Source organism: Acanthochromis polyacanthus, chromosome 21 (genome assembly GCF_021347895.1).
Source record: "Acanthochromis polyacanthus isolate Apoly-LR-REF ecotype Palm Island chromosome 21, KAUST_Apoly_ChrSc, whole genome shotgun sequence".
NCBI lineage: Eukaryota > Metazoa > Chordata > Actinopteri > Pomacentridae > Acanthochromis > Acanthochromis polyacanthus.
Window position 1 is genome coordinate 7053608 of NC_067133.1, and position 23943 is coordinate 7077550.

At 40.7% G+C, this 23943-nt stretch overlaps 1 protein-coding gene across 2 annotated transcripts; it reads left to right on the top strand.

The window, feature by feature from the left end:
- The first annotated feature begins 121 nt into the window (after nucleotides 1–121).
- Nucleotides 122–17773, top strand: LOC110965911 (serine/threonine-protein kinase WNK4-like). 2 transcript variants are annotated; one of them, XM_022215108.2, is made up of 22 exons: nucleotides 122–391; nucleotides 1059–1463; nucleotides 4844–5016; nucleotides 5499–5719; nucleotides 5807–5964; nucleotides 6040–6128; nucleotides 6787–7006; nucleotides 7081–7308; nucleotides 7757–7937; nucleotides 8505–8692; nucleotides 8774–8847; nucleotides 9278–9413; nucleotides 9517–9633; nucleotides 9728–9883; nucleotides 10421–10478; nucleotides 10610–10720; nucleotides 11449–12017; nucleotides 12354–12402; nucleotides 12863–13271; nucleotides 15323–15528; nucleotides 16059–16150; nucleotides 16310–17773. In XM_022215108.2, the coding sequence occupies exons 2-22, from the start codon at nucleotides 1116–1118 to the stop codon at nucleotides 16310–16312; spliced, it is 3786 nt and encodes a 1261-aa protein (XP_022070800.2). In that variant the 5' UTR covers nucleotides 122–391; nucleotides 1059–1115; the 3' UTR covers nucleotides 16313–17773. The 2 variants fall into 2 exon arrangements, with proteins under 2 accessions (XP_022070800.2, XP_051797237.1); XM_051941277.1 differs by lacking the exon at nucleotides 122–391 and having other exon boundaries at nucleotides 1330–1463; nucleotides 4264–5016.
- The last annotated feature ends 6170 nt before the right edge of the window (nucleotides 17774–23943 follow it).

Consider the following 23943-nt stretch of genomic DNA (forward strand, 5'->3'; position numbering starts at 1 on the left):
CCCAGGGCATAACAAAACCTATCAATTTATAAAAAAAAATAATAATAATAATGATAATGTTGTGGTGTGGTGTGACGTCATGCAGAGTGACAACAGAGCAGCTGCTGAGCTCGTGTCACTATCAGGCAGGTGACAGGTGGGCGGTGTGCGGTGGGCGGGGCTTCTTGCGGCTCGTGTCGTCTGTTCTCAGCTGATAGAGCTCTGAAGACTGCAGCTCGAGGGGAGATGAGTTGGATAGAAGAAGAAGAAGAAGAAGAAGAAGAAAGAAGAAGAAACAGAAGGACTAACTGACTGACAGTTTAAAGTTCAAATCTGCTGCTGGGTTCTGGTTTCTTCTGTTCTGGTTTTACGGGTTCCAGTTTTTCCGTTCAGTCTCAGTAACAGACACACAGTGAGTACAACACAAAACAACACAACACAACACAACACAACCATAGACACACACAGTACTCTTAGAATCACACAAGATAATATCGGGTCATACAGTTCAATATCGCATCATACAACTCAACTGACAATAACTTTAATATAATATTAATATAATATATATTTACAAGTTAAGGGAAGTTTATAGTTTGAGCTAATTTAAGAAAAAAATAAAATAACCTAAAATATATAGAAAATAAAAGATAATGATAACACAGCTTTCTCATCAAATTGAATCAAAGGCAAGAACAAATAAAAATGTCATAAATATGATGCATAATATATTATAAAATATTTATATATACAGACTATATATATTCTAAGTTAGTACTGATCAAAAATATAGTTAGTATAACAAAATATCAGTTAAACTTATGAGTTATTTAATAAAATATAACAAATAAACTACATTAAACTAACACACAGAAGTAAATGAATATGCTGTGATACCAAATGTAATACCAATAATGATAAATATATTATACGAAAGTTTAATTATTTTGTTATTAATAAATAGGTCAGAAGACAATAATAATAATGACAACAATAATATTTCTAATGAAATTCTGAGTTATGTTAGATAAAATTAAACAATTTAAATGAATAAAATTATGAAACTACTTCTCTTTTAGATAAAGCTCCACCCAGAACCCCGCCCACTCTGACATCACAGCTAGTGTAGGGGGGTGATGCTGCCCAGGACCCCCGACCATGGTGCCAGAAAAACACCTGAAGAAGATGAAGAAGACGAAGAAGAAGAAGAGGAGGAGGCTTCCATGACATCCGCCAACAGCCAGGATGCCAGCTCCGACTCGGGGGAGGAGACGGGGGCCACGCTGTCCGACTCCACCCGGGAGGCATTGCTGTGGCAACAGGAGGAGGCGGAGCGAGATGAGGAGGAGACACGGGCGGTGGCTTCATCTCCGGACGGACGATTCCTGAAGTTCAACATCGAGATCGGAAGAGGATCCTTCAAGACGGTTTACAAAGGACTGGACACAGAGAACACACTGGAGGTGGCCTGGTGTGAGCTACAGGTACACAATATACACACAACATACACACAACACACATATAACATGCACACAATAGACACACAACACACATATAACATGCACACAACGCACATAACATGCACACAACACACATAACATGCACACAATATACACACAACATACATATAACATGCACACAATATACACACAACATACATATAACATGCACACAATATACACACATCATACATATAACATGCACACAATATACACACAACACAGACAACATACACACAACACACATAACATGCACACAATATACACACAACACAGACAACATACACACAACACATATAACATGCACACAATATACACACATCATACATATAACATGCACACAACATACACAAAACACACATAACATGCACACAATATACACACAACACAGACAACATACACACAACACACATAACATGCACACAATATACACAACACACATATAGCATGTACACAACATACACACAACACACATATAACATGCACACAATATATACACAACATACATATAACATGCACACAACATACACAAAACACACATATAACATGCACACAACTCACAAATAACATGCACACAATATACACACAACACACATAACATGCACACAACATACACACAACACACATATAACATGCACACAATATACACACAAGACACATATAACATGCACACAACATACACACAACACACATATAACATGCACACAACATACACACAACACACACATAACATGCACACAACAACACACATATAACATGCACACATATAACATGCACACAACACACATATAACATGCACACAATATACACACAACACACATATAACATGCACACATATAACATGCACACAACACACATATAACATGCACACAACACATATAACATGCACACAATATACACACAACATACATATAACATGCACACAATATACACAAAACACACATATAACATGCACACAACACACATAACATGCACACAATATACACACAACACACATATAACATGCACAAAATATACACACAACACACATATAATATACACACAATATACACACAACACACATATAACATGCACACAATATACACACAACATATACCCAACACAAATATAACACACACACTATACACACAACACACATATAACATGCACACAATATACACACAACACACATATAACATGCACACACAACACACTGGAGGTGGCCTGATGTGAGCTACAGTACACAACCTACACACAACCATCGTTACAGCTACCGTGGTTAAGGGGGCTCCATCTTTACTGTTACCATGGTTACAGGCGTTTGCTTGCCCATGTGACTCGGCATTAACAGACATTTTGCTCTCTTAGCGTTAGCATTAACATGAGCTAACAGCGTTTTCAGTGATGAAAACAAGAACAATGAAAGTTTAGATCCACCATGTCTGAAAGATATTAGAAATAATATACAATTTTTATAGTAATTATTTTGTACAAAAGCCCAAATAGTTTTTACAATGAAATTATTTATTATTCATTATGATAAATTTAATCCACTTATTTAGCTGTTTTGCTTGAGGTTATCATTTATTTACATGTTAACATGTTCTATTTTTAAAACTCAATTATTATTATTGTTGTGAGATTTTTTAAGAATTGTCATGTGATAATTACAACTTTTAATTAAAACTCTTGTATGTAGAAAACAAAATAATATTTTAGTGTAACTATTTTTTTGCATTTTATTTCGACTATTTATTTAGTTTTTCATTGAAATTATTATTTTTAACGAGATTTTTAAACAGTGTATTGTTGTTGGTATTTTTAGCTGCTGTAAACAAAATAATATTTTTTTAAAGTACAGCAATTTCTATTTACAACCAAAATATAATGAATATAAACATGTTATTGATTTTGCAATGTGCACTCTAGATAATAAAATTACAAATTGAAATTCAGATTTTATTTAATACATAATTACTGTTTGTTCATTTAACTATTTTAATTATTTTTGCTTTTTGATTAAAAAGTTTTTTTCTTTGATTTAGATAACATTTGCACAAAGACATGTAGAATCTGTGATTATTTCCTGGAGTCTGACTTCAACACACTTATCAGTTTTTATGGTTTTATTGGCTCTCAAAGTCGGTCGAGGGCTCTGATTGGTTCAGAATGAGGAAGTAAATGAGTGTTGGTGAATATTTAACACCATATGATTGATTATTGCTGCTGTTTATTGATCCTGTGGGTCAGAAGTGGTTCTTTCTGACCAGTGAACTGAAAACTGATTAACCTCTGATATGGGATCAATGGAAAAGAGGCTGTTATCAGAAAAATAAAGTTTCTACAGAGCTCAATCACCAGCTGTAGAATCTCTTTATTTAACAGGAGGTTCTTCATTCTGGGGTTCCTTAAAGGGTGCTCGTGTTTGTTAGAGGTGTTAGAAACCAGAGCTGCAGCTGAACATGAGTTTACTCTGGACCAATCATTTGTTCTCAGAAATGAATCGATTATCTGTTAACAATCTGATCAAAAATTTTCGAGCGGTTCCTTAGAGAGCCTGTTTTTGTTGATGCAGTTTTTCCTTAGCACCTTTAGCACCTACTACTACTACTAGCCCAGTTAGCGCTTCTTTCATCGTCTGTTTGTGTTTGTTTTGAGTTGTTTCATGCGTTTTTGTGGCCGATTTGCTTCAGTTTGTGTTCATTAAATGTGTCTTTAATTCAGTTTTGTTCTCTTTCCAGTGATTTTGTGTCTTTGTTGTGTGTTTGTTTGCTCTTTTAATATGACCTTTAAATCGTCTCAGCAGCTGTAAACACAACAGACCAACAACTCTGTGTGTGTGAGACAGAGATAAAGTGTGAACAGTGACTCAGCAGTTTATTGGACCAAACACTCTATCTGATTGGACAGAAGGCTGCTGGTGATAACACACACACACACACGCACACACACACACAGAGTGGAGCAGATCAAAGGTCACTTCAGTGGTGCGCTTACATAAAACACTCACCTGTCCTACCTACGTTTCGCTCTGATTGGTCAGCAGCTCCAAACACAAAACACTTGTTTGCTGGTTTAAATTAGAAATCAGTTATTATTAGATTATTAGATTATCAGTGGGTGGTAGATTAATAGTTATTGGATTATTAGGGTGCATTTTGGAAATAAATGTTAATATCAATAATTATTAATCGATATAATTTGATAATTAAGTGATTTTAAAGGAATGATTAGGGAATACATAAGAAACAACGAATGGATAATTATTGTTTAATTTTACATTATTAGACTGAGTTTTTTTTAATTGTATTTTTGTTGTCTTTTTTAAAATATTTAATTTTTTTTCATTTGGTGTTTGTTTAACTTTGTTATATTTTCGTGAACAGACTCATCGTCTGACCAAAGCTGAGCGTCAGCGTTTCAGTGAGGAAGTCGAGATGCTCAAAGCTCTGCAGCATCCAAACATCGTTCGGTTCTTTGACTCCTGGAAATCGACGCTGAAGGGACACCGCTGCACCATCCTGGTGACGGAGTTAATGACGTCCGGAACCCTAAAGACGTGAGTCCACAATCAGAACCAAAACCAGAACCCACTTCGGGTTCACATTTCATTTGATGAAATCATCTTTTCTATCAATATTCAGTCTTTTCATTGATTCCAACATCAACAATAATGTTCAAACTTCATGGATCAATGATACAAAGATTCCCAAATGTGCTGCACTAAGTTTAGTTTCCAAATGTGCAGCACTCATTCTAGTTCCCAAACACCTCTTGTTTGTCTTAGTTTCCATAATTTCCCCAACATTGTAGTTCCTCGGCATCACATGTTCATTTTAGTTCCTAAAATTTCCACAGAATTTAATAATCCAATATCCAGCACGTTTTAGAGCCTGAATGTTCCACGTTCGTTTTAGTTCCCAAAATCTAAACGCTAGGTCCCAAACACTCAGCACTCATTTTCGTACCTTAATGCACCATTTTGATCGAGGTTCCTGAACGCCTCACCTGATCTAACTTCTTCATGTTGAACCTGTCCAGGTACCTGCGCAGGTTCCGTCAGATGAAGCTGAAGCTGCTGCAGCGTTGGAGTTTCCAGATCCTGAAGGGGCTTCAGTTCCTGCACTCACGCAGCCCTCCCATCCTGCACCGAGACCTAAAATGTGACAACATCTTCATCACCGGACCCACTGCCTCCGTCAAGATCGGAGACCTGGGCCTCGCCACGCTCAAGAGGGCGTCTTTTGCCAAGAGTGTCATTGGTAAGAGGCGGCATGTGGTCCTTCATGAGCTGAATTTAATAAAATCCAGGAGATTAAGCTTAATGTTGTGACTTGTGGTGGGTTCAGGGACTCCAGAGTTCATGGCTCCTGAAATGTATGAAGAGAAGTACGACGAGGCCGTGGACGTTTACGCCTTCGGTATGTGCATCCTGGAGATGGCCACATCCGAGTATCCGTACTCTGAATGTCACAATGCTGCCCAGATCTACCGCAAGGTCACCAAAGTAAGGCCACGCCCACTTAAGCACCGCCTGCTTCCTGTTCTAGTCCACACCTCTGACGGTCTGTTTGTCTCTCAGGGAATCAAACCGGACAGTATTTCCAAAGTAAAAGTCCCAGAGCTGAAGGAGATCATCGAGGGATGCATCCGAACCAAGAGCAGCGAGAGGTCTGTGGTTAGTTCACTGCCTGTAAGGGCAGCAGGAAAACCCAGTGTCTAGTCTGATTAACTGCACATAGTGTAGTTCCCCAATGTAATTTCAGTTCCTAAACGCCCTGTGTGCATTTTGTATCCCAAACACACCGTGAAACTAGTTCCTGAAAGACAGACAATTTTTAGTTCCTAAATTCCATGCAGACATTTCTGTTCCCCAACTCCCTGCACCATTTTAGTTCCCACACACTTATTGTGGACCCCAAATGCTCTTGGTATATAACAGTTGTTTCACAAATTTTAGTTCTCCGGTGCCCAATACACATTTTAGTCTTTGAATAGCCCTCATTCATACTAGATCCTAATTATTCGACAACATTTCATATAATTTTACTTCATTTTATCTCCCCCCTATCTCCACATTTTAGTCCCCAGAGTCTCCACAGTATTTTCATTCCTCAATGCCCAATGCTTAATATCTCACAATCCTTTTAGGTCCTAAACACTTCACAACATTGAAATTCCTGATTGCTGCGTTTGTTCTGGTTCCCAAATGTCCTGCAGTTCTGGAAATGCAGACGGAATATTTTAGAGTCTGTGGTTAGTTCAATTTCTGTAAAAACCGTGGGACAGTCCAGGGTTGGACATCACTTGGCTGTTGGTTCGTTTGCAGGTTCACGGTTCAGGACCTGCTGAATCATCGGTTCTTCCAGGAGACGCCCGGTGTCCACGTGGAGCTCGCCGAAGATGACAATGGCTCAAAAGCGGCGCTGAAGCTGTGGCTCCGGATGGACGGAAACAAGAAGCTTCATGGAAAATACAAAGACCACAACGTCATCGAGTTCCTGTTCGAGCTGTACAAGGACGTCCCCGAGGAGGTGGCCCAGGAAATGGTACCTGCAATGCCGGCACCCTGACAGCACCACAACCTTCCCGTCCACCTCACCCATGTCTCTCTGTGTCTCAGGTGGTTCTGGGCTTCTTGTCTGAGGCCGATTACAAGCTGGTTGCCAAGGCGATCCGACTCCAAGTGACGGCCATAAAGCATCAGCGGGAGAAACAGCGCCGCCTGCTGGATGAAGCTGTCAGCCACCAGAAAGAGGAGCCCGACCCCGCCCCTCAGCTAGCTGAGCCATCCAATCAGAGGCCTGCAGCTTCCACAAGCACACCTGCTGCTGGAAAGGTGGTCAATCAGGTGCGTCTGAAGCTGTTGTCATGGAAACAGGGCAGGAAGGCTCTGCAGCTCTGCATTGTTAATGTTTTTCATTTTAAATTGACATTGATATTTGCATTTTGTTTTAAATTTGTTTATTTATAGATTTGTTTGATTTTTATTGAATGTTTATTTTTGCAATGTTTATTTGTTGGACTTTTGAAATTTTGTTTATTTGATACTTATTTGTTTCTTTAATTTTTAGCATTAGTTTTTCAGCATTTTTTTATTTGTTGGATCTTTATTAAATATGTACTTGTTCCATGTGTAAACATTGGATTTTAAAGTACTTTCTATAAAAACAAAAAAAAAGGGGTGATTGCAACGTTTTCTGACCATTGAATTTATCAATTGATAGGTTATTTATTGTCATCGTATTGGCCAGATAAACAAGTGAGCAGCCAATTACAAACACACTAACTGTTAACAGGACTCAGCTGCTGCTGCGGCCTCCACCTGGACGCAAGCTCCGCCCACGGTGTCCATGACATCATCGGCGGTGTCGTCAAATGGCAGCCAGGTGGATTCTGGGATCAGCAGCGTCTCCAGCAGGACAGACGGAGACGAAGACGACAAAACAACTAAACTCACCTTGTTCTCCTCCGTCGCCTGTGAGCTCCTTTCATGTTTATTTACATGTCTTATTATTATTATTACTATTATTATTATTATTATTAATGTTTTTATCACTTTTAATGTTTTTAATTGAATTATTGATAACAAAAAGCAGGTTTTTAGTTTTATTTATTTCGTTTGATATACTTGTGATTATCTACAAATAATAGTGTGTATTTAAACATGTTGATTTAAAATTTGAATATTAATTTAGTGTTTTACTCATTTGGGATGTTTGTGATTATTTATTTAAAAAACTGCATTTTAAGATATTTGAAATTATTTTTTATTATTAATGTTGCTGTTTTTTAATGTATTTATTTGGTTATCTATTGATAATGTTATTTTATATATTTTTATTTACATTTAATAATACAATTTTATTTTAAAACATTTTTTGTGATAAATTTGATTATCAATAACATGCATTTTTAAATATTTTAATTTACACCATTAGTTTTTTATTATTTTAATAAACATGACATGTTTTATCATTTATGAATAGTATGTATTTTTAAAAAATTTAAATATGAATAAATTCATCCTCCTTGTTTCCATGGCAGCCGACTGTGAGACGGACATCTCCTTCAGTTCCTCAGGTGTCTCGGAGAAAGCTGAAGCCCCGCCTCTTCTGGTCATAAGCCCCGCCCCTGATCCAATGGTTCAGGAAACACCTCAACTTCAGGCTCTTTCCCCTGTGACTCGAGTCAGATCCAAAGCTCCGCCACTTCCCGTTTTGTGTTTCCCGAAGGTGAATCAAATTTAAACCAAATTTTAGATTTCTGAGCTGAACAATGAGCTGTTGAGTTTTAATCACATCTTGTGTCTGCAGAGCATCGCTGTGTCCAACAACGCTGAGCGACCACTGCTGGGATCCGTCTGTGGCTTCTCATCACCTGTTGACAGGTAACGCACACCGACTAACTCATTCAGAAATGCTGTCTTCACACTAAGCTTTAGTGTTAAGGTTAATCCAAAAAACCTCCTTCAAAAACGTGTCTTCACTTTCTTTATACTCTAAATTAAGTTGTTGGGTTTTTTCTGATCCTATTTTTCCTCTCTTCGGTTCATTTTTCACTACAATAAAGACAGAATTTCATAAAAAAATAATGGATCGTGCAAGTAAGACACTGTTAGAAAGATGGACAGTCTTTTTGAAACTTTTTAATTTTCTGTGTCCTCCTTCTTCATGCCAATCTGTTTCAATGGAGCTGCAGGACTTTAGATTGAAAAATGAACCACAGTGAAGAAAAATGAGACAGGAGCAAAAACGCACCCAGAAACCGCTGCTTGGAGGTTTTAAATTTAAACATCTTGTGTTTACATCTGTTTTCAGTTACGCCTCAGACGTGACCTCAGGTCTGAGTGATGGGACCGACGGCCAATCAGATAAGAGCATCCAGGAGGTGGCTAAAAGGGCGGCGGCCAAACAGTTCAGGAGGAGGGCGAGAGCTCGTCTGAGGATCATCGGGGTCAGTCACTTCACCTCACCTGTCACTTTACCCATCACATCAACTCTTATTTACCTGTCAGCTGTAACGTCATGCTAAGCGTTAACGCCACATGTTCGTTCAGGTGTCCGACATGGCAGACCGAGTGGTGGAGTGTCAGCTGCAGACTCACAACAGCAAGATGGTGACGTTCAAGTTTGACCTGGACGGAGACAATCCCGAAGACATCGCGTCTGTAATGGTGAGGATCAACACCCAATCAGAGCACAGTACTGGACAGGCTTTATAGCTCCAGTTTAGCTCAGTCCACAGTATCATGTAATTTCTTTGCTCAGATCCACAGAGACTTCATCCTGCCATCAGAACGCGAAGGATTCATTATTCGCATGTATGACATAATCAAGAGGGCAGAGTCACTGATGCATCGGCAGCAGCCAGCTGACACCGACAGGTTACCTCACCTGACCGCATCCACAGCGCTCAACTCTCAGGTACCTGAAGTTCTGATTCTTCATGTCGTCTTTAGGACACAGAAACACTTTACATCAACATTCAAACACATTTAAATAAGTCAGGTTATCCATATACGGGTTGCACAGTGGATGGGTGGTTATCACTGTCACCTTGCAGCTAGAAGATCCCCGGTTCACTTTCCGACTTTCCTGGGATCCTTCTCCAAAGAGTTAGCATGTTCTCCCTGTGCATGCCTGGGTTTTCTTCTGGGTACTCCAGCTTCCTCCCACAGTCCAAAAACACGCTGAGGTTAATTGATGATTCTAAATTGTCCGTAGGTGTGAATGTGAGTGTGATTGTTTGTCTCTATGTGTAGCCCTGTGATAGGCTGGTGATCTGTCCAGGGTATCCCCTACCTTCACCTGAAGTCACCTGGGATAAACTCCAGCCGCCTCCCCCGAAACCCTAATGAGGATGAAGCGATGTAGACAATGGATGGAAGTTTTCCATATGTTAGTCTTCTTCCACATGTTTTTGTTGCTGACTCATAACTTTCATCCATCTTGTGATTTTAGCAGTCGAACCTCTCAGAACCAGGCCTCTCCAGAAATCTCTCGTCTTCATCATTACCTGGTAAAGAAAACTGAATTTTAATGCAGAGCTCTGTTCTGACATAGAAGTAAATTTATCACTGACTCTTGTATTTTCTTTCCAACGCTCATCTCATCACCTGGGACATGCCTCCTTTAATTGATTCCCATCAGACACTTTAAATGCTGACTCCGCCCCTGTGAAGGGAGCTGACTTCCTCATCGATTCTGAGACCATGAACACTGTCAGACCACTGAGGTCGCAGTCTTTCCACACCTCACCAGGTACATGAGAACATATTCATTCATGACCACAAAAATGGAGAGCATTTCAATTTAAAGACTTCATGAATAGGTAATCCTCTCGTTTTATGACTTCTGTGATTTGTGGGGTTCCTCAGGGATGCATCCTGGGTCTTCTGAACTATACATTAAACCTTGATAGACTTAAAGAACCTGGAACATTTAAATAAATCCTCTCATTCTTGGTCTCTAGTACTATTACTCTGGGAATCCCCATGGAGCCCTTCAACTTTCTATTAAAAGTGAGTTAGAGTTAAAGGAGCTCTGTCATTTAATCGATACTTACACTTTCTGTTTTCAATAGCGTGGGGTTCGTCAGGGAAGCATCCTGAGTCCTCTAAAGTTTCTATTAAATTAATTAGAATTTACTTGAACTTCCTCAAGTTTACCTCAAGTTTAGGGATTCCCTGCCTGATTGTTTCTTCAAGGTGTTGACTGACTGACTTTTCTTAGCATGTTTATGAGACAGACCCCTGGCAACTTAGTTTGTATGATTTTGCTGAAGGGATCTAAAATAAGATCATAATAAGTCAGGATAACTGAAATAAGCCTAGTTTATTTGGTTAGCTACATTGAATGGGTCCCCGGACACAAACAGATGAAATAAAACATTTTAAGTAAACGCAATTAAAAAGTGAGAAGCTGGAATCGTCGGCATATATGTACATTTTTTGTTTTTTGACATGATGTTTTCACTCGTCCGTCCACAGCTTCCTCATATCAGCCTCCCCCCTTGCCCCTCCATTTCCCCTACCCCGACGCTCCTTCCTCCTCGCCCCTCCATTTCCCCTACCCCGACGCTCCTCCCTCCTCCCCCCTCACCTCTTCCCCCCAGTATCATCAGCTTCCTCCCCCCTACTCCACCTTCCCCACGCTAAACTCCGCCCCTCATCTGCCCCGTGTCCACAGTCATCCCTCCCTTTCCACCCCTATCTCTCCCTCTCCACCAGCCCCTCTCCCTCAGTGGCCTCCCCCTGACCAACCTCTGTTCTCTCTGGCCAATGTGCTCTCTCTGGCCATGAGCATGGCACAGTCCCTCATGCCTCCCACTGGGGCCGCCAACCAAGGCTTTCAACCCACGGTGTTGGCCTCCCCTCAAGCCGCAGCCGCCCCTCCATCATCTCCATCTGTTGGTCCTAAGCTCCAACCCCAAAACCTCACCCTCTCATCCACTGCCATCACACCTCGACCGCCCCCTAGACCCCCGACACCTCCAACAGGCTCCGCATCAGCCAGCCAGCAGGGGGCGTCATCCGACCACTCTGCAGCCACGCTTCAGGTAAGGAACGAGCGAGGACAGGTTCTGTTCAAATACTGCAGAGGTTCACCTGAGATCAAGTGGCAGATTCTGGAGTATCTCTGCAGCTTTCAGTGTGTTTATCTGATTGGCAGCGTTCTAGAAACTAGAACAGGTAGAACCTTAGAGGAATCTGGTTTCTGTGGTCAGGTAGGGATCAAGTTTCTGTAGATCTGAATATATTTACAACTAAAAATTGATTTTATGGTATTACTGTAATGTGTTTTCTCTGCTGTTATTTTTACCGTATGAATTATTCTGAGGAATGCAGAAACAAAGTGCACATCAGGGTAAATGTAAGGTCTTTGTCTCGTCCAGGTGTCCCTCCCTGTCTCCCCCTCACCCCAGCTCTCCCCCCAACATGAAGGTAAGACACACCTGTCTGTCACACAGGCTTCTATCTGTGCAGTATGTTGGTTTGTCCTCAGACATTCACGGTGCATCAAGAAATGTCATCAACTACTTTGACACTCATGCAGCCCCATATCATCACACTCCCACCTCCATGCTTCACTGTCAGGACTATGCATTCACTGTGGTAGTTCTGGTCAGGTTCACACCAAACATCCTGGACTCCATCTGAGCCCAACGAATTTATCTTTATCTGACCAAAGAATGTTCTCAAACATTCATCAGGGTTCTTTACAAGTTCTTTAGCAAACTTTCATCTGGAAGTTTAGTTCTGAGCAGCAGCCAGATTTTGTTCTTGTCCTCTGTCCATAGAGGTTGATGTTCTGAAGTGTCCTTCATTGTCTGAGCTTCACACAAACTCTGACTTCCATTGATATCCCTGAGCCAAGTCTGAAGCAGCTTTTTCTCTGCTTCAGTGAGGAAACCTCCAGTCGTCACTGTCGGTCGCTTCCAGGTGACGCCCTCTAAAGAAGCTGCTGCTGTCCATCATCAGGAGCCCCGCCCCCTAGATCAGGCCACGCCCACTGCACACTCGCCACCGCCCTCCAGGAAAAGCCAATCAGAGAGCAGCACTGACACCAGCACGGAGGAGCAGAGCGAATCAGAGAGCAGCATCAGCTCGGTAACAGTCCGCCCGGCTGGCCGTCCTCTGGGTTCCCATGACAATGCTCAGGAGGAGGACGAGAGGAGGAGGGGGGTGCGGTTGAGTGTCAGTCAGTGGGAGGGGCCAGCTCTCAGCCAATCATGGAGCCGCTCCGCTACCTACAGCTCCGATGAATCAGAGTCCGAAGAGATGTGGGAGGAGCTACAGGAGCTTCGTGAAAGGTGATTGGTGGATTGATGACAGGCGTACACACCCTCCAGTTTACTCTTTTCCATTTTAGGAGCTTAAAATCTTCATCACAGTTTAATTTTGCTTTCAACATTTACGTTTTTTTAAGTTTAGCATGAATCAAAAGAAGTGTTTAAGTTTTTGTTTTAACTTTCTGAACCATGGAAAGCAGTAGCAGCAGATGAATGTGTTTCATTCTGCAAATGCGGCAGCAGGTTTGGACAGCAGGTGTCGCTGTTTCACTGGATCAAACAGTCATTCAATTCCTCAATCTGATGAATCACTTCGTTCTTTACCTGATGAGAGTCCATGAAAAAAATCCATCAAAACCATCTGGTTCTGTATCTACAGTAACTTTATTAATCATCAAAGTTTTACCTTCATACTATCAATATTTCCAGAGTTCCACGCCCTTTAAATACATTGAGGTGGATCCAGATTTATCACTTTTTAATGGACTTTTTCCATCATTTCTGAGCCTCAGAACTTCATCAGTACAGCAGATAGACTCATGACATTTTAGGAGGAAAAACACATGTGAGTTCTGGTAAAAACTGACACAAGATCAGTTTTACATCCATCCAGGTGTCACAGTTTAAACACTAAATCTGGTTTCTGTTCAGTTTATATACATACCCAACTGTGATCATCAGTATTATGGGATGTATCAGAGTGTGAACAGTAAAACTGCAGCAGTTTAATGTCTATAACGGAGTCATAGAAACAATCATTGGTACCCTGGATGTGTTTCTGTTCTCTGATAATTCACCAGAGGAAACTTTAAAAAGTGCATTCTGGGTAAACTTTCAAGGCTCACATCAGCATGTGTGATAGGTGCTTGGTCAGAACAAGTTCTAGACCAGGGGTGTCAAATATGTGGCCTGTGGGCCAAAACCAGCCCTCCAGAGGTTCCAGTCCAGCCCTCAAAGTGTAAAAATTACACAGAAGACATTAACTGCAAATTGTAAATTTGTTAAACTATTAATTTAAAACAATTTCTAGACCAGTGGTTGGCAACTGGCGGCCCGCGGGCCAAAACTGGCCCGTCAGGAATAATATCTGGCCCGCCAGATGATTTTGAAAATTTGATTTGGCACGGAGCCAAGCCAGTCCGTCACCGCAACACGAAATTCACGTGGTCGGCTGCTGCCGGGCATTTCCGCGTTTGTGCTACTGGTCGGACACGGTTGTACCAGCCAGATTTCACTGAGCAACAGTATGTGCAAAACATGTGTGTGTCTCGGGAGTCAGTGATCAGAATTGAGACGTGTGTCCCAAGCAGCGGCGATCAGCTGTAGAAGCTCCGCTGCTCGCGGTATCGCCTCCCCCCCCCCCCCGCTCGCGGAATCGGGGCGCACCCCTGCGTAGGTTGGCCTGCTGTTCAATTGTTTACAAACATTTTGGCCCGAAGCCACATCTACTTGCCGACCCCTGTTCTAGACCATGTCAAGTTGTTATGATCATGAAGTACTCGATTGCTCATTGTTCTTTTGCCCTTCTGTCTCATTTTTGGTAATATTTTGTCTGTTTTTGTTTTTTGTTTGACCTTTGTCTTTCATCTCATGTTTTTGTCATTTTGTTTATTGCTTTTGTCGTTTTGCGTTTCCTTTTTGTCTCACTTGTGTTTTTGTCTTACTTTTGTCATTGTGTGTTTTGCTTTAGTCATTGTTTTGTGAATCATTTTGTGTTTTTTTGTGTCACTCATGTTTGTCAATTTTTTTGTCGCTTTCTAACATTTTTTGTCAAAAATTTTTTTCTTTCCTGTTTTGTTTCGTGCCGTTTGTCTCATTTTTCACCATTTTGTTTCTTGCTTTTGTCATTTTGTGTCTCATTTTTATAATATTTTGTCTTGTGTTTGTTGTTTTTAAAATAAAATAATACAGCATTCAGTTCCAGACACCTGTGACTAAAACTTTTGGACCTGTCTATGCTCTGTGATCTGGAAGTTGTAATGTGTAAATGATCATCAATAGACAGGATTCACTCACTAACTTTCTACCGTTGCTCACCTGAACTCTGGCCTGACTCTGCCTCTTCCTTGCAGACACCAGGTGGAGGTGCAGAACCTGCAGGTCAGTCAGAAGCGAGAGATCGAGGAGTTGTACCAGAGGATGGGTAAAGTCCCGCCCCCTGGGATCGTCCCGCCGGCAGCCATGTTGAACCATCGCCAGCGCCGCCTGTCCATGTCAGGGAACTATCCTCCTTCTCGCAAAAACAGCCTGCAGAGACTGGAGCTGCCGCCCCCTGCAGGTGGGAGGACGAACTTCAGCCTGCAGACACTCAGCAGTCGGCCTGCACTCACCTGATTGTGTATCTTATTGTGTGTCTTATTATGTACCTGATTGTGTTTCTGTGTGTTTGTTTGTGTGTCTGATTCTATGTCTGACTGTGTGTTGTATTGTTTGCCTGATTGTGTGTCTGTGTGTTCGATTGTGTATTTAACCACGCCTGACGTACGTCAGCGGGGTTACTGCATGCGCTTTGCTTTCTGGCTGGGTAAGTATGTATGTGGGTATGTCCGCTCAGATATCTCTGCAAGTCCTGAAGTCAGGATAATCAAACTTGGCACTAAAGATCAGTCTACGGTCCCCTGCTCAGATGTGGAGTTAGAGGTCTGCAGATCAAGTAGGAAGGGATATACGTAGGATGATCAAAACTGATACAGAGTATCATGCATGGGCATGGTTCTGCCCTCTACTGGGGGCTCGTCTAGTTTATTGCGTGTCTAATTGTCTGTCTAAAAGTGTGTTTGTTTGTCTGATTGTGTGTCTGGTCTTCAGGTATCATGAGGAAGGGTTCCAGCGGTGGTAGCGGCGGTTCTCAGGATCGGATACTGAAAGGCGTGAGCTTCGTTCCTGGACACAGCTGCTTGGTGAGTTCAGAACAACCAGCGACCAACAGTCAGGACAGTGTGAAGGCTGTCTGTCATCAGAAAACAGCAAACAGATGTCAGAATCAAAAAACTAAACCGTTCAATCAAAACTTCACAGTCATACCGCTTGTTTTATGAACATTTCTGTTTGTCTTCCAGTGAGAGACGAGATGAATTCGACTCACCACAGCTAGAACTTCATTGGTTCCACAATCGTTCTGAGAGGGTTCTGCCAAGTTCTACTGATGCTTCCCAGAACGTTCTTCTGAAAGGCAGGACAATAAAGATGTTCTAAAAACGTTTGGTGAAAACAAAGAACGTCACACTCTAACATTTTCAAAACTGAAGGTCACACTGAGAACGTTTTTCCTTTGCCGTCATGGAACCGTGTGGAACATTGTGGGAATGTTTTACAGATTCTATAACGTGTTCTCTCAACAACATCCTCAGAACGTCTTTAGAACATTACAGGAAGAATGTTGGTAGTATGTCACAGTACAGGAAAAGAACTTTCTGTCATGTTGTTAATGTTTTCTGAATGTTGCATTGAAAACATCCGTGTTTTAATTTCATTGTGGAAACGTTTTTTTAGAAGAATGTTCCATAAAGTGTTACTTTGAGAAGAAACATGTTCCAGCATTAATAAATCTAATGACAGTAACATTCTATTTAAGACACATTCTATCATCTGAGGACTCAATAGCACCTGGAAAACCTTTTTTTTTAAATGTTGTTTTGAGAATGTTTTTCCTTTGTTATCTTAGAACACTGTGGAACATTGTGTAAACTTTTTCTAGATTTTTATAGTGTGTTCCTTTAACATCCTGAGAACATTGTATCCAGAATGTTCTACCTTTACTAATAAATCAGGACAGGAACGTCTTTTGAAGAATGTTCTGCCTTGAGGCCTTAATAACATCTGGGAAACATTTTTTGAATGTTGGTTTGAGGACGTTCCTCCTTTGTTCTCATGGACTATGATCTGTGTTCCTGACAACGTTCTCTGAATGTTTCAGATAAAGGTTTTGATCAGAACATTGTTTGAAATGATAAATGTCCGTAAAACGCTCTTTCAACATTACATGAAAACTCTGAAACATCATTAGAAGTTGTTGGCACTGTTGCCGTACGTTGTGGAAATGTTCTCTGCTTGTTGGAACAGGAACTCTCAGGACGATGTTCAGTCCGATTCCAGATTTTTCACATTTTCGTGATGTTTTAGCACTTTAGCAAGAAAACGCTGAGATTCGTCTCAGTCGGTTCTGCAGATTTAACTCTCAGCTTTTTCAACAGAACTTTTAGAAACACTGACCGAAACAAAAACACCAAAAACTGACGGAAACATTCAACATCTTTCACACCTCAAAGAAGAACCTCATCTGCTTTTTATATTTGTGTTCCAGAACCCGATAAAACACTCAGCGTAAAACTTTAAAGCTCATTTTTTACAGCTTTGTTTCTGCTCAGACTGAAAAGATTTCTTTCTGGAGTCTGAATGACAGTGTGCCATACTAAAACAAATCTGTCGATGAATTATTGTGTTATTAACGTGTGACGTGTTCAGATCGATGCACTTTCTGAGGATTTCAGATTTGTTCTGTTGAATAAAAGTGATGAAACACTGCCTGTTTCACTTTATTACAGCTGAGTTCAAGTGTATTTACTGTACTGCAGTATTCCAATAAAGTAAACAAACAACAAAGTATGAACCAGAACATTTCACAGATTACGAGGACGTCATAGACATGTGACACCAACACACTTTTTACATGGCACGTGACAAAGGCAGAATGCAACTGAATTAAAACACTGTAAATTTAATTTGACAGTTGAGTGACAGAACTTTATGCCTCAGTGTCTCACTCTTCTATTCCGCTCTGATTTCAGCTTATTTTTATTTTGTTATTTTTATTCAGAAGAGTTGGCCCCAGGGCTCTGTACCAGGTCCCCTCCTTTTTATTACATACTTCCTCCCCCTCGGCCATATTTTCTGTAAGTTTATCATTCACTTTCACTGCTTCACAGATGACACCCAGCTCTACCTTTCCTGCAAACCAAACTCCACATTTCCTCCTCCCTCCCTTCCCGCCTGTCTCTCAGAAATCAATTCCTGGTTCACGTCCAACTTTCTAAAATTAAACCCTAATAAAACAGAATTCCTCCTCATCAGCTCCAAATCCACCCTATCCAAAGCTGACAGTTTCTCCCTCACCACTGACAGCTCCTCGGTCTCCTGTTCCCCTCAGGTAAAGAGTCTAGGTGTCATCCTCGATAGCACACTATCATTTCATTCACACATCAATAACATCCCCCAGTCTGCTTACTTCCATCTACGTAGTATCAACTGTCTCCGCCGCTCTCTCACCACCTCCATCCTTGTCCACAGCCTCGTCACTTCACACCTATACATTACCGTAACTCCCTTCTGTTCGGCCTCCATCATAAGTCCCTCCATAAACTTCAACTCGTTCACAACTCTGCTGCCCGTATCATAACCCAAACCCCCTCCTCCCAGCGCATCACCCCCATCCTGCAAGAACTCCCCTGAACTCCCAATTAAGCAAAAAATTCAATTCAAAATCCTTCTGTTCACCTTCAAGTCCATCCAAGTTCATCACTCCTCCATAGCTCTCCGACCTCATCTCTGTCAACACTCCATCCCGTTCCCTCAGCTCCTCCTCCTCCATCCACCTCACTGTCCCTGTCTCAGCACCACAGAGAGCAGAGCCTTCACCCACTTTGAAACTCACTATCAGAAACTGTGACACCCTCCCAATTTTCAAATCCAAAATCAAAACTCACCTGTTCAGGACTGCATACTCCCTCACACCCTAACCTCACTGTGCCACACCTTCTTGTTGCTCTTTGTTTTATTGCTGTATTGCTATTTTTATTGTATAGTTTTTAATTATTGTTGTTGATTTTTATGCCTCTGTGACGAGTCCTTGAGTTCCTTGAAAGGCACTTTAAATAAAATGTATTATTATTATTAAAGTTCAAAGAACTAAGGGTTTCACTTCCCTGTCTGTAAATCTTTTAGTTGCCAGAACTAAAGGGTTCACTTCCCTAGTGCTGGTTCAGCAGCCACCCAGTTCGTATGGAGTTCACAACTGATCCAGTGAGTGAAAGTTTTGCTTTGTTATCACCATTAGGTTTCCACAATCCGACAGTTTGTCAGTTTGTACCTCAAATTGCCTGATTTTTAATAAATCATTAAATGCAAATATTATTAAAGATATATGTGAAATTTTAGATCGATATATCAAATACTTTCAATTTAATAAAAATGTCATTAACCCACTTTCAGCAGTTTTTTTCTCATAGTGACATTTGAGGCTGTTAGAACAACAATGTGGGATAATTTCTGAACAATTTAGTTGAACTGAACCAATTCTGTCCAGAGGAGTCAAAGACAAACCAGAGGATTGTGGACGGAAACCAAAAGAACTGATGTGGAAATATCCCAGGGACCAAATATTAGCATTGGCGTGATATTTTGTGTTGGAACGTAACTTAACCTGTAAATCGAGAGCTTTGCCCTCTGGCTCAGCGACATTTCATTCCTGTTGATGGTGCACCAAGTCAACTGTCCATCTCACGCTTCATTTCTCTGACACTCAAACAAGAGAAAACCTAAATTACTTCACTTGAGGTAAACCCCCCCCCCCCCCCCCCCCCCCCACACACACACACACACACACACTTCTTCAAGAACCAACAAGTGAAATTCAGTTGTTTTTTATTGTCGTTCTGAGGATTCGTTACAGAACTTATTAAAAGGTTCTTTGTGGAACTAAAACACGTTCTTCATAAGGGTCTCTGGTTCTTCAAAGTTCTATTACCACTTGAAGAACCTCTTTATTAAGGGGAAGGTTCTTCCTTATGTGGTTCTTGAAAGAGTCTTCATGTTTATTGGAGTTCCATGGTTTGCAGGTACCAGCATGAAATCAGAGCTGCAGAAGAACATTATTTAATTCTGGACAAATCATTTAGTTGACAAAACATCAGAAAACAGAAAAATGTTCGTCATAGTTTCACAAATCCCAAACTGACAGCTTAGAACATGCTGTTCTATCTGTCCAACAGTCCAGCACCCACAATATTAAATGTGTTCTAATGAAGGAACCCAGAACTCCTGTATATTCAAACATCTGACTTTTTTGGCTGATAAATTATTTTATAATCATAAAGTCTTCATTTTGCATAGAACCAGGTGGATCCAGATTTAATCCAAGTTGCTTCCTCTTTAGGTTGCAGCCCCACCTCTTCCAAGTAAAAACTCAGATAAAGTCAAAGACGACTGTCAGACAAGTTTTTTCTCAACAAGACTCGCAGCAACGTAAGTTTGACTCCAAATGTGTATTTTCCTCTCATCCTTTCTTTTCTCTTTGCTATAAGACGGATTTCTCTGCAGCTTTCTGTTTGTGTTCAAGGTTTCCATGTCTGCAATCAACATGCCTGACTCAACTGTCTTATTTAGTCTGTTTAAAGTGATTTGTTCACATTCAGTTTTGTTCTGGTGACAAGAAGTTTTATTTAAATCACATATGATGATCTTATAGAAGACAATTTGTTCTGACTTTGTAAGTGAAGCTTTCAGGAGTTTTAGAATCATTTTCATTGAGTGATCGCTGAGGTTTTATAAGAAGTCACATGACTTCCAGAGATTGTTTTTATCTGACAGAGGAGCAAGGAAAGATTCAGTTCATCTTTATCTCGGTCAAAGCAGGAAGCATGTTTAAAAACTTCATTTCAGCAGAATTCCAGCAACAGACTAGAAAAAAATGCTTTAAAGCTACTGTAGAACTTTATGTAAAAGGATCATTTTATTTAAAAAAAACAGGTCAGATTCTCTGTTTGACCTCCTCAGAATCATCTGGTTCTGTATCTACAGTAAATTTATTTAATGAAGCCAAGTTTTACCTTCATACTATGAATATTTGAGTTACTGGCCCACAGAACTGTTTAAATCCAGTCCCACACCAGATTAAATCCAGCCCCAAAACAATTTAAATCTTGTCCTAAACCAGTTCAATAAAAGGTTCAAATCCGGTGTGGAACCTGACAAAGCTTTAAAACAGTGTGTTTCTGATTGTTCCTCTGTAGTTCTACTGGAGGTTCTGGAAAACGTCGAGGCTCCATCATGTCCAGCGCTGAGCAGGTACTGCAGCTGATCTCCAGCTGGATAGAGCAGCAGGAGCTCTGTGAGGAGCAGCTGAGGATGCTGGCTGGACAGCTGAAGAACCACAGACAGAGCCGGCTCCCCAGAGGCGTTAGCGTCCTGAAGTCAGCTCTGGAAGGTGTAGGTTTTATGGTGCTCCTTCTGTTGACGGTGGTGACCCTTGGAGCATTTTTTCCAGTGTTAGACGTGACAACAGAAATATGCACAAGGAAGAAGATGCCGAAACCTGCTGCGCTTTTCTTGAAAGACCGACAAAACAAAGAGAAGAGGAGCACCAACATCACAGCAGAAATCCGCAGACTGCTGGAGGAGCTGAAGACTGACGCCAAGGAGAGCAGTTCCTGCTCAGAACCCGACCAGGTCGACCAGTATGTCATGACCCAAGTCCTGACAGCACTGGCAAGACAAAGCGGACTGAAGGGCCGAATCAGAATCAGCTTCTCCCCCGGAGAACCTCAGATCTTCAGAGAATCCACCGAGCTCATCGACGGCCCTGCAGTGATGGTGACAGTCGCTGGGATTTTAGCGTTCTTCACTTTTCAAGTTAGTGGGCAGAAATTGAAACCTTTGTTTGATGAAGGACTTCAACAACTCATCAAACAAATGTCCACAGCTGGGTGTAATGCTGAGGTAAGATTCTGTATTTGAATGCAATTAATCCTTGGAACCCCAAAACCTGCATTAAGTTCAAACAAATATCCAATTTGTTTCAACTTTTTTCAAAGGTTCAGTAACTTTAAGAGCCGTCTAGTCCAACAACCATCCTGAAAGTCTGAAGCAAGTTCAAAACCATCCAGATTTCATTCAAAAACCAGTTCTGAAACCAGTCGAAAATCAAGCCTGAAAAAAACTGACATCAGTCCATCAAAAATCTAATAATCTGAATTGAACAAATCCTGTTGAAATCTACACTGAACCCAATTTAAACCATTCAGAAATCATCCCACAACCAATCCACTTTGAAAATGATCCAACATCAGTCTATTTGACAGATATTTCCTGTATTTTTGAAAGACAGGAATACATTTAAAGAATTATACAACAAGACAGTGAATTTAGCTGTCAAATGTAAATAAAATAAAAAAATCTAAAAATTAGATCTCATAAACACATAAAAACCAAGTCTGATACAAAGTTAGAAATCTACCAGTAAACTGACTTTGATCCAGCTCAAAACCTGCAAATCAACCAAACATCAGGCCTGATGGAAAACAGCCTAAAGTGAGTCCAGAATCAAAGTGTAACTCAAAATGTAATCTATTCATAATGAACTCACAAAATCCTTGCTTTTCTCAAAAAACAGGCAAAATGACAAAATTTAACACCCTGTAAAAACAAAAAAATATTATTGTGTAATTTCAATGTTTGTTTTATTTTCCTAGTAAGTGAATTTACATTGCTGATTAAAATTAAAACCATTTAAATATCCAAGATCTTTAGGTATTTTTCAAATGAATTCTTCTAATTACAACTCACATTTGAAAACAAGACACAAACTGTTACAGAACCACAAAAACAAAACACAAAATGACAGAAAGCAAATCAAAATTTCCAAAGGAGAGACAAAATCGCACAGAATATGATCCAAAACGTCAAAACAGACGCAAAGTTAGAAAAACAACAAAAACAAGACACAAAGCACCACAAAGAGACAAAACTATCTCCAAGTCTCATCAAACAACTAAAACAAGCCGCAAAACTACAGAAAGTCACTTTAATTTTTATTTTAAACAAGATGTTTGCTAGTTAGAAAAACAGGGAGACTTTTGGAAACTGAGTCCCACTGACAAAAGATATTTCTGAATTCTCTCTCCTTCATGTTGTTCTTTTTCCACAGAGCTGCTGGACTTTAGATTGAAAAATGAACCACAGTGAAGAAAAACAAGACAGAACCTGACTGTTAAATGACAAAATAGTCCAAAACAACTCAAAGTTTGATCTCAGTGACTGAAAAACCCCAAAATGCAGTAAAACAAATAAAAAAACAGTAGTGAAAAATGTCCCAGTAGCAAAAAGAAATCCGAAAAAATGATGTAACCTGAGATCAGAGGATAAGTTTAGCCCGGGGCAGCTGCTAACACTGGAGGCTAACCTGTGCTCATCAGCAGCAGGTAGACGGAGCTACTGGAATGGCCTTGAAGCTTCAACAAGCAACTGACACCTGGACAGGTATGATCCAGAAGAATCAAGTGACCAAAGCCAGCCAGTCACTGAGAGACACGGCCGACATGATGCAGAGGATCATCGAGACGCTGAGGCAACAGTTCAATGACATCAAGTACGATTATTTATTTTACTTAAACACAAAATCCTGGAACCAGCATGTTCCCGCAGATGTTAAAACTCTGGAACTAATGTCTCCTCATACTTTAGATCCTGAACTGTTTACATGTTTACAGGCTTTTCACTCTGAACATTATGACAAATAAAATAAATGAATGAGGCAGAAAACCGGTTTGATAATCCTGAACAATGTTAAAAAATGCTGAAAGTGTCCATTTGTCTACTTGAGTGTTAGCACTCGCTTAGTGTGGTGTGATAACCTGCCTTTCACAGCTGCTGGTGGTTTTAGGGTTCAGATTTCACTTGTTTCCTTCTCAGGAGGACGTTG

What these genes read in the sequence shown, in the direction of transcription:
- LOC110965911 (XM_022215108.2), top strand. Translation starts at nt 1,116, where the DNA reads ATGCTGCCCAGGACCCCCGACCATGGTGCCAGAAAAACACCTGAAGAA. An exon ending in TGGCCTGGTGTGAGCTACAG is followed by an intron (nt 1,464 to 4,843) that starts GTACACAATATA and finishes TTTCGTGAACAG; the next exon opens with ACTCATCGTCTGACCAAAGC. An exon ending in ACGTCCGGAACCCTAAAGAC is followed by an intron (nt 5,017 to 5,498) that starts GTGAGTCCACAA and finishes GAACCTGTCCAG; the next exon opens with GTACCTGCGCAGGTTCCGTC.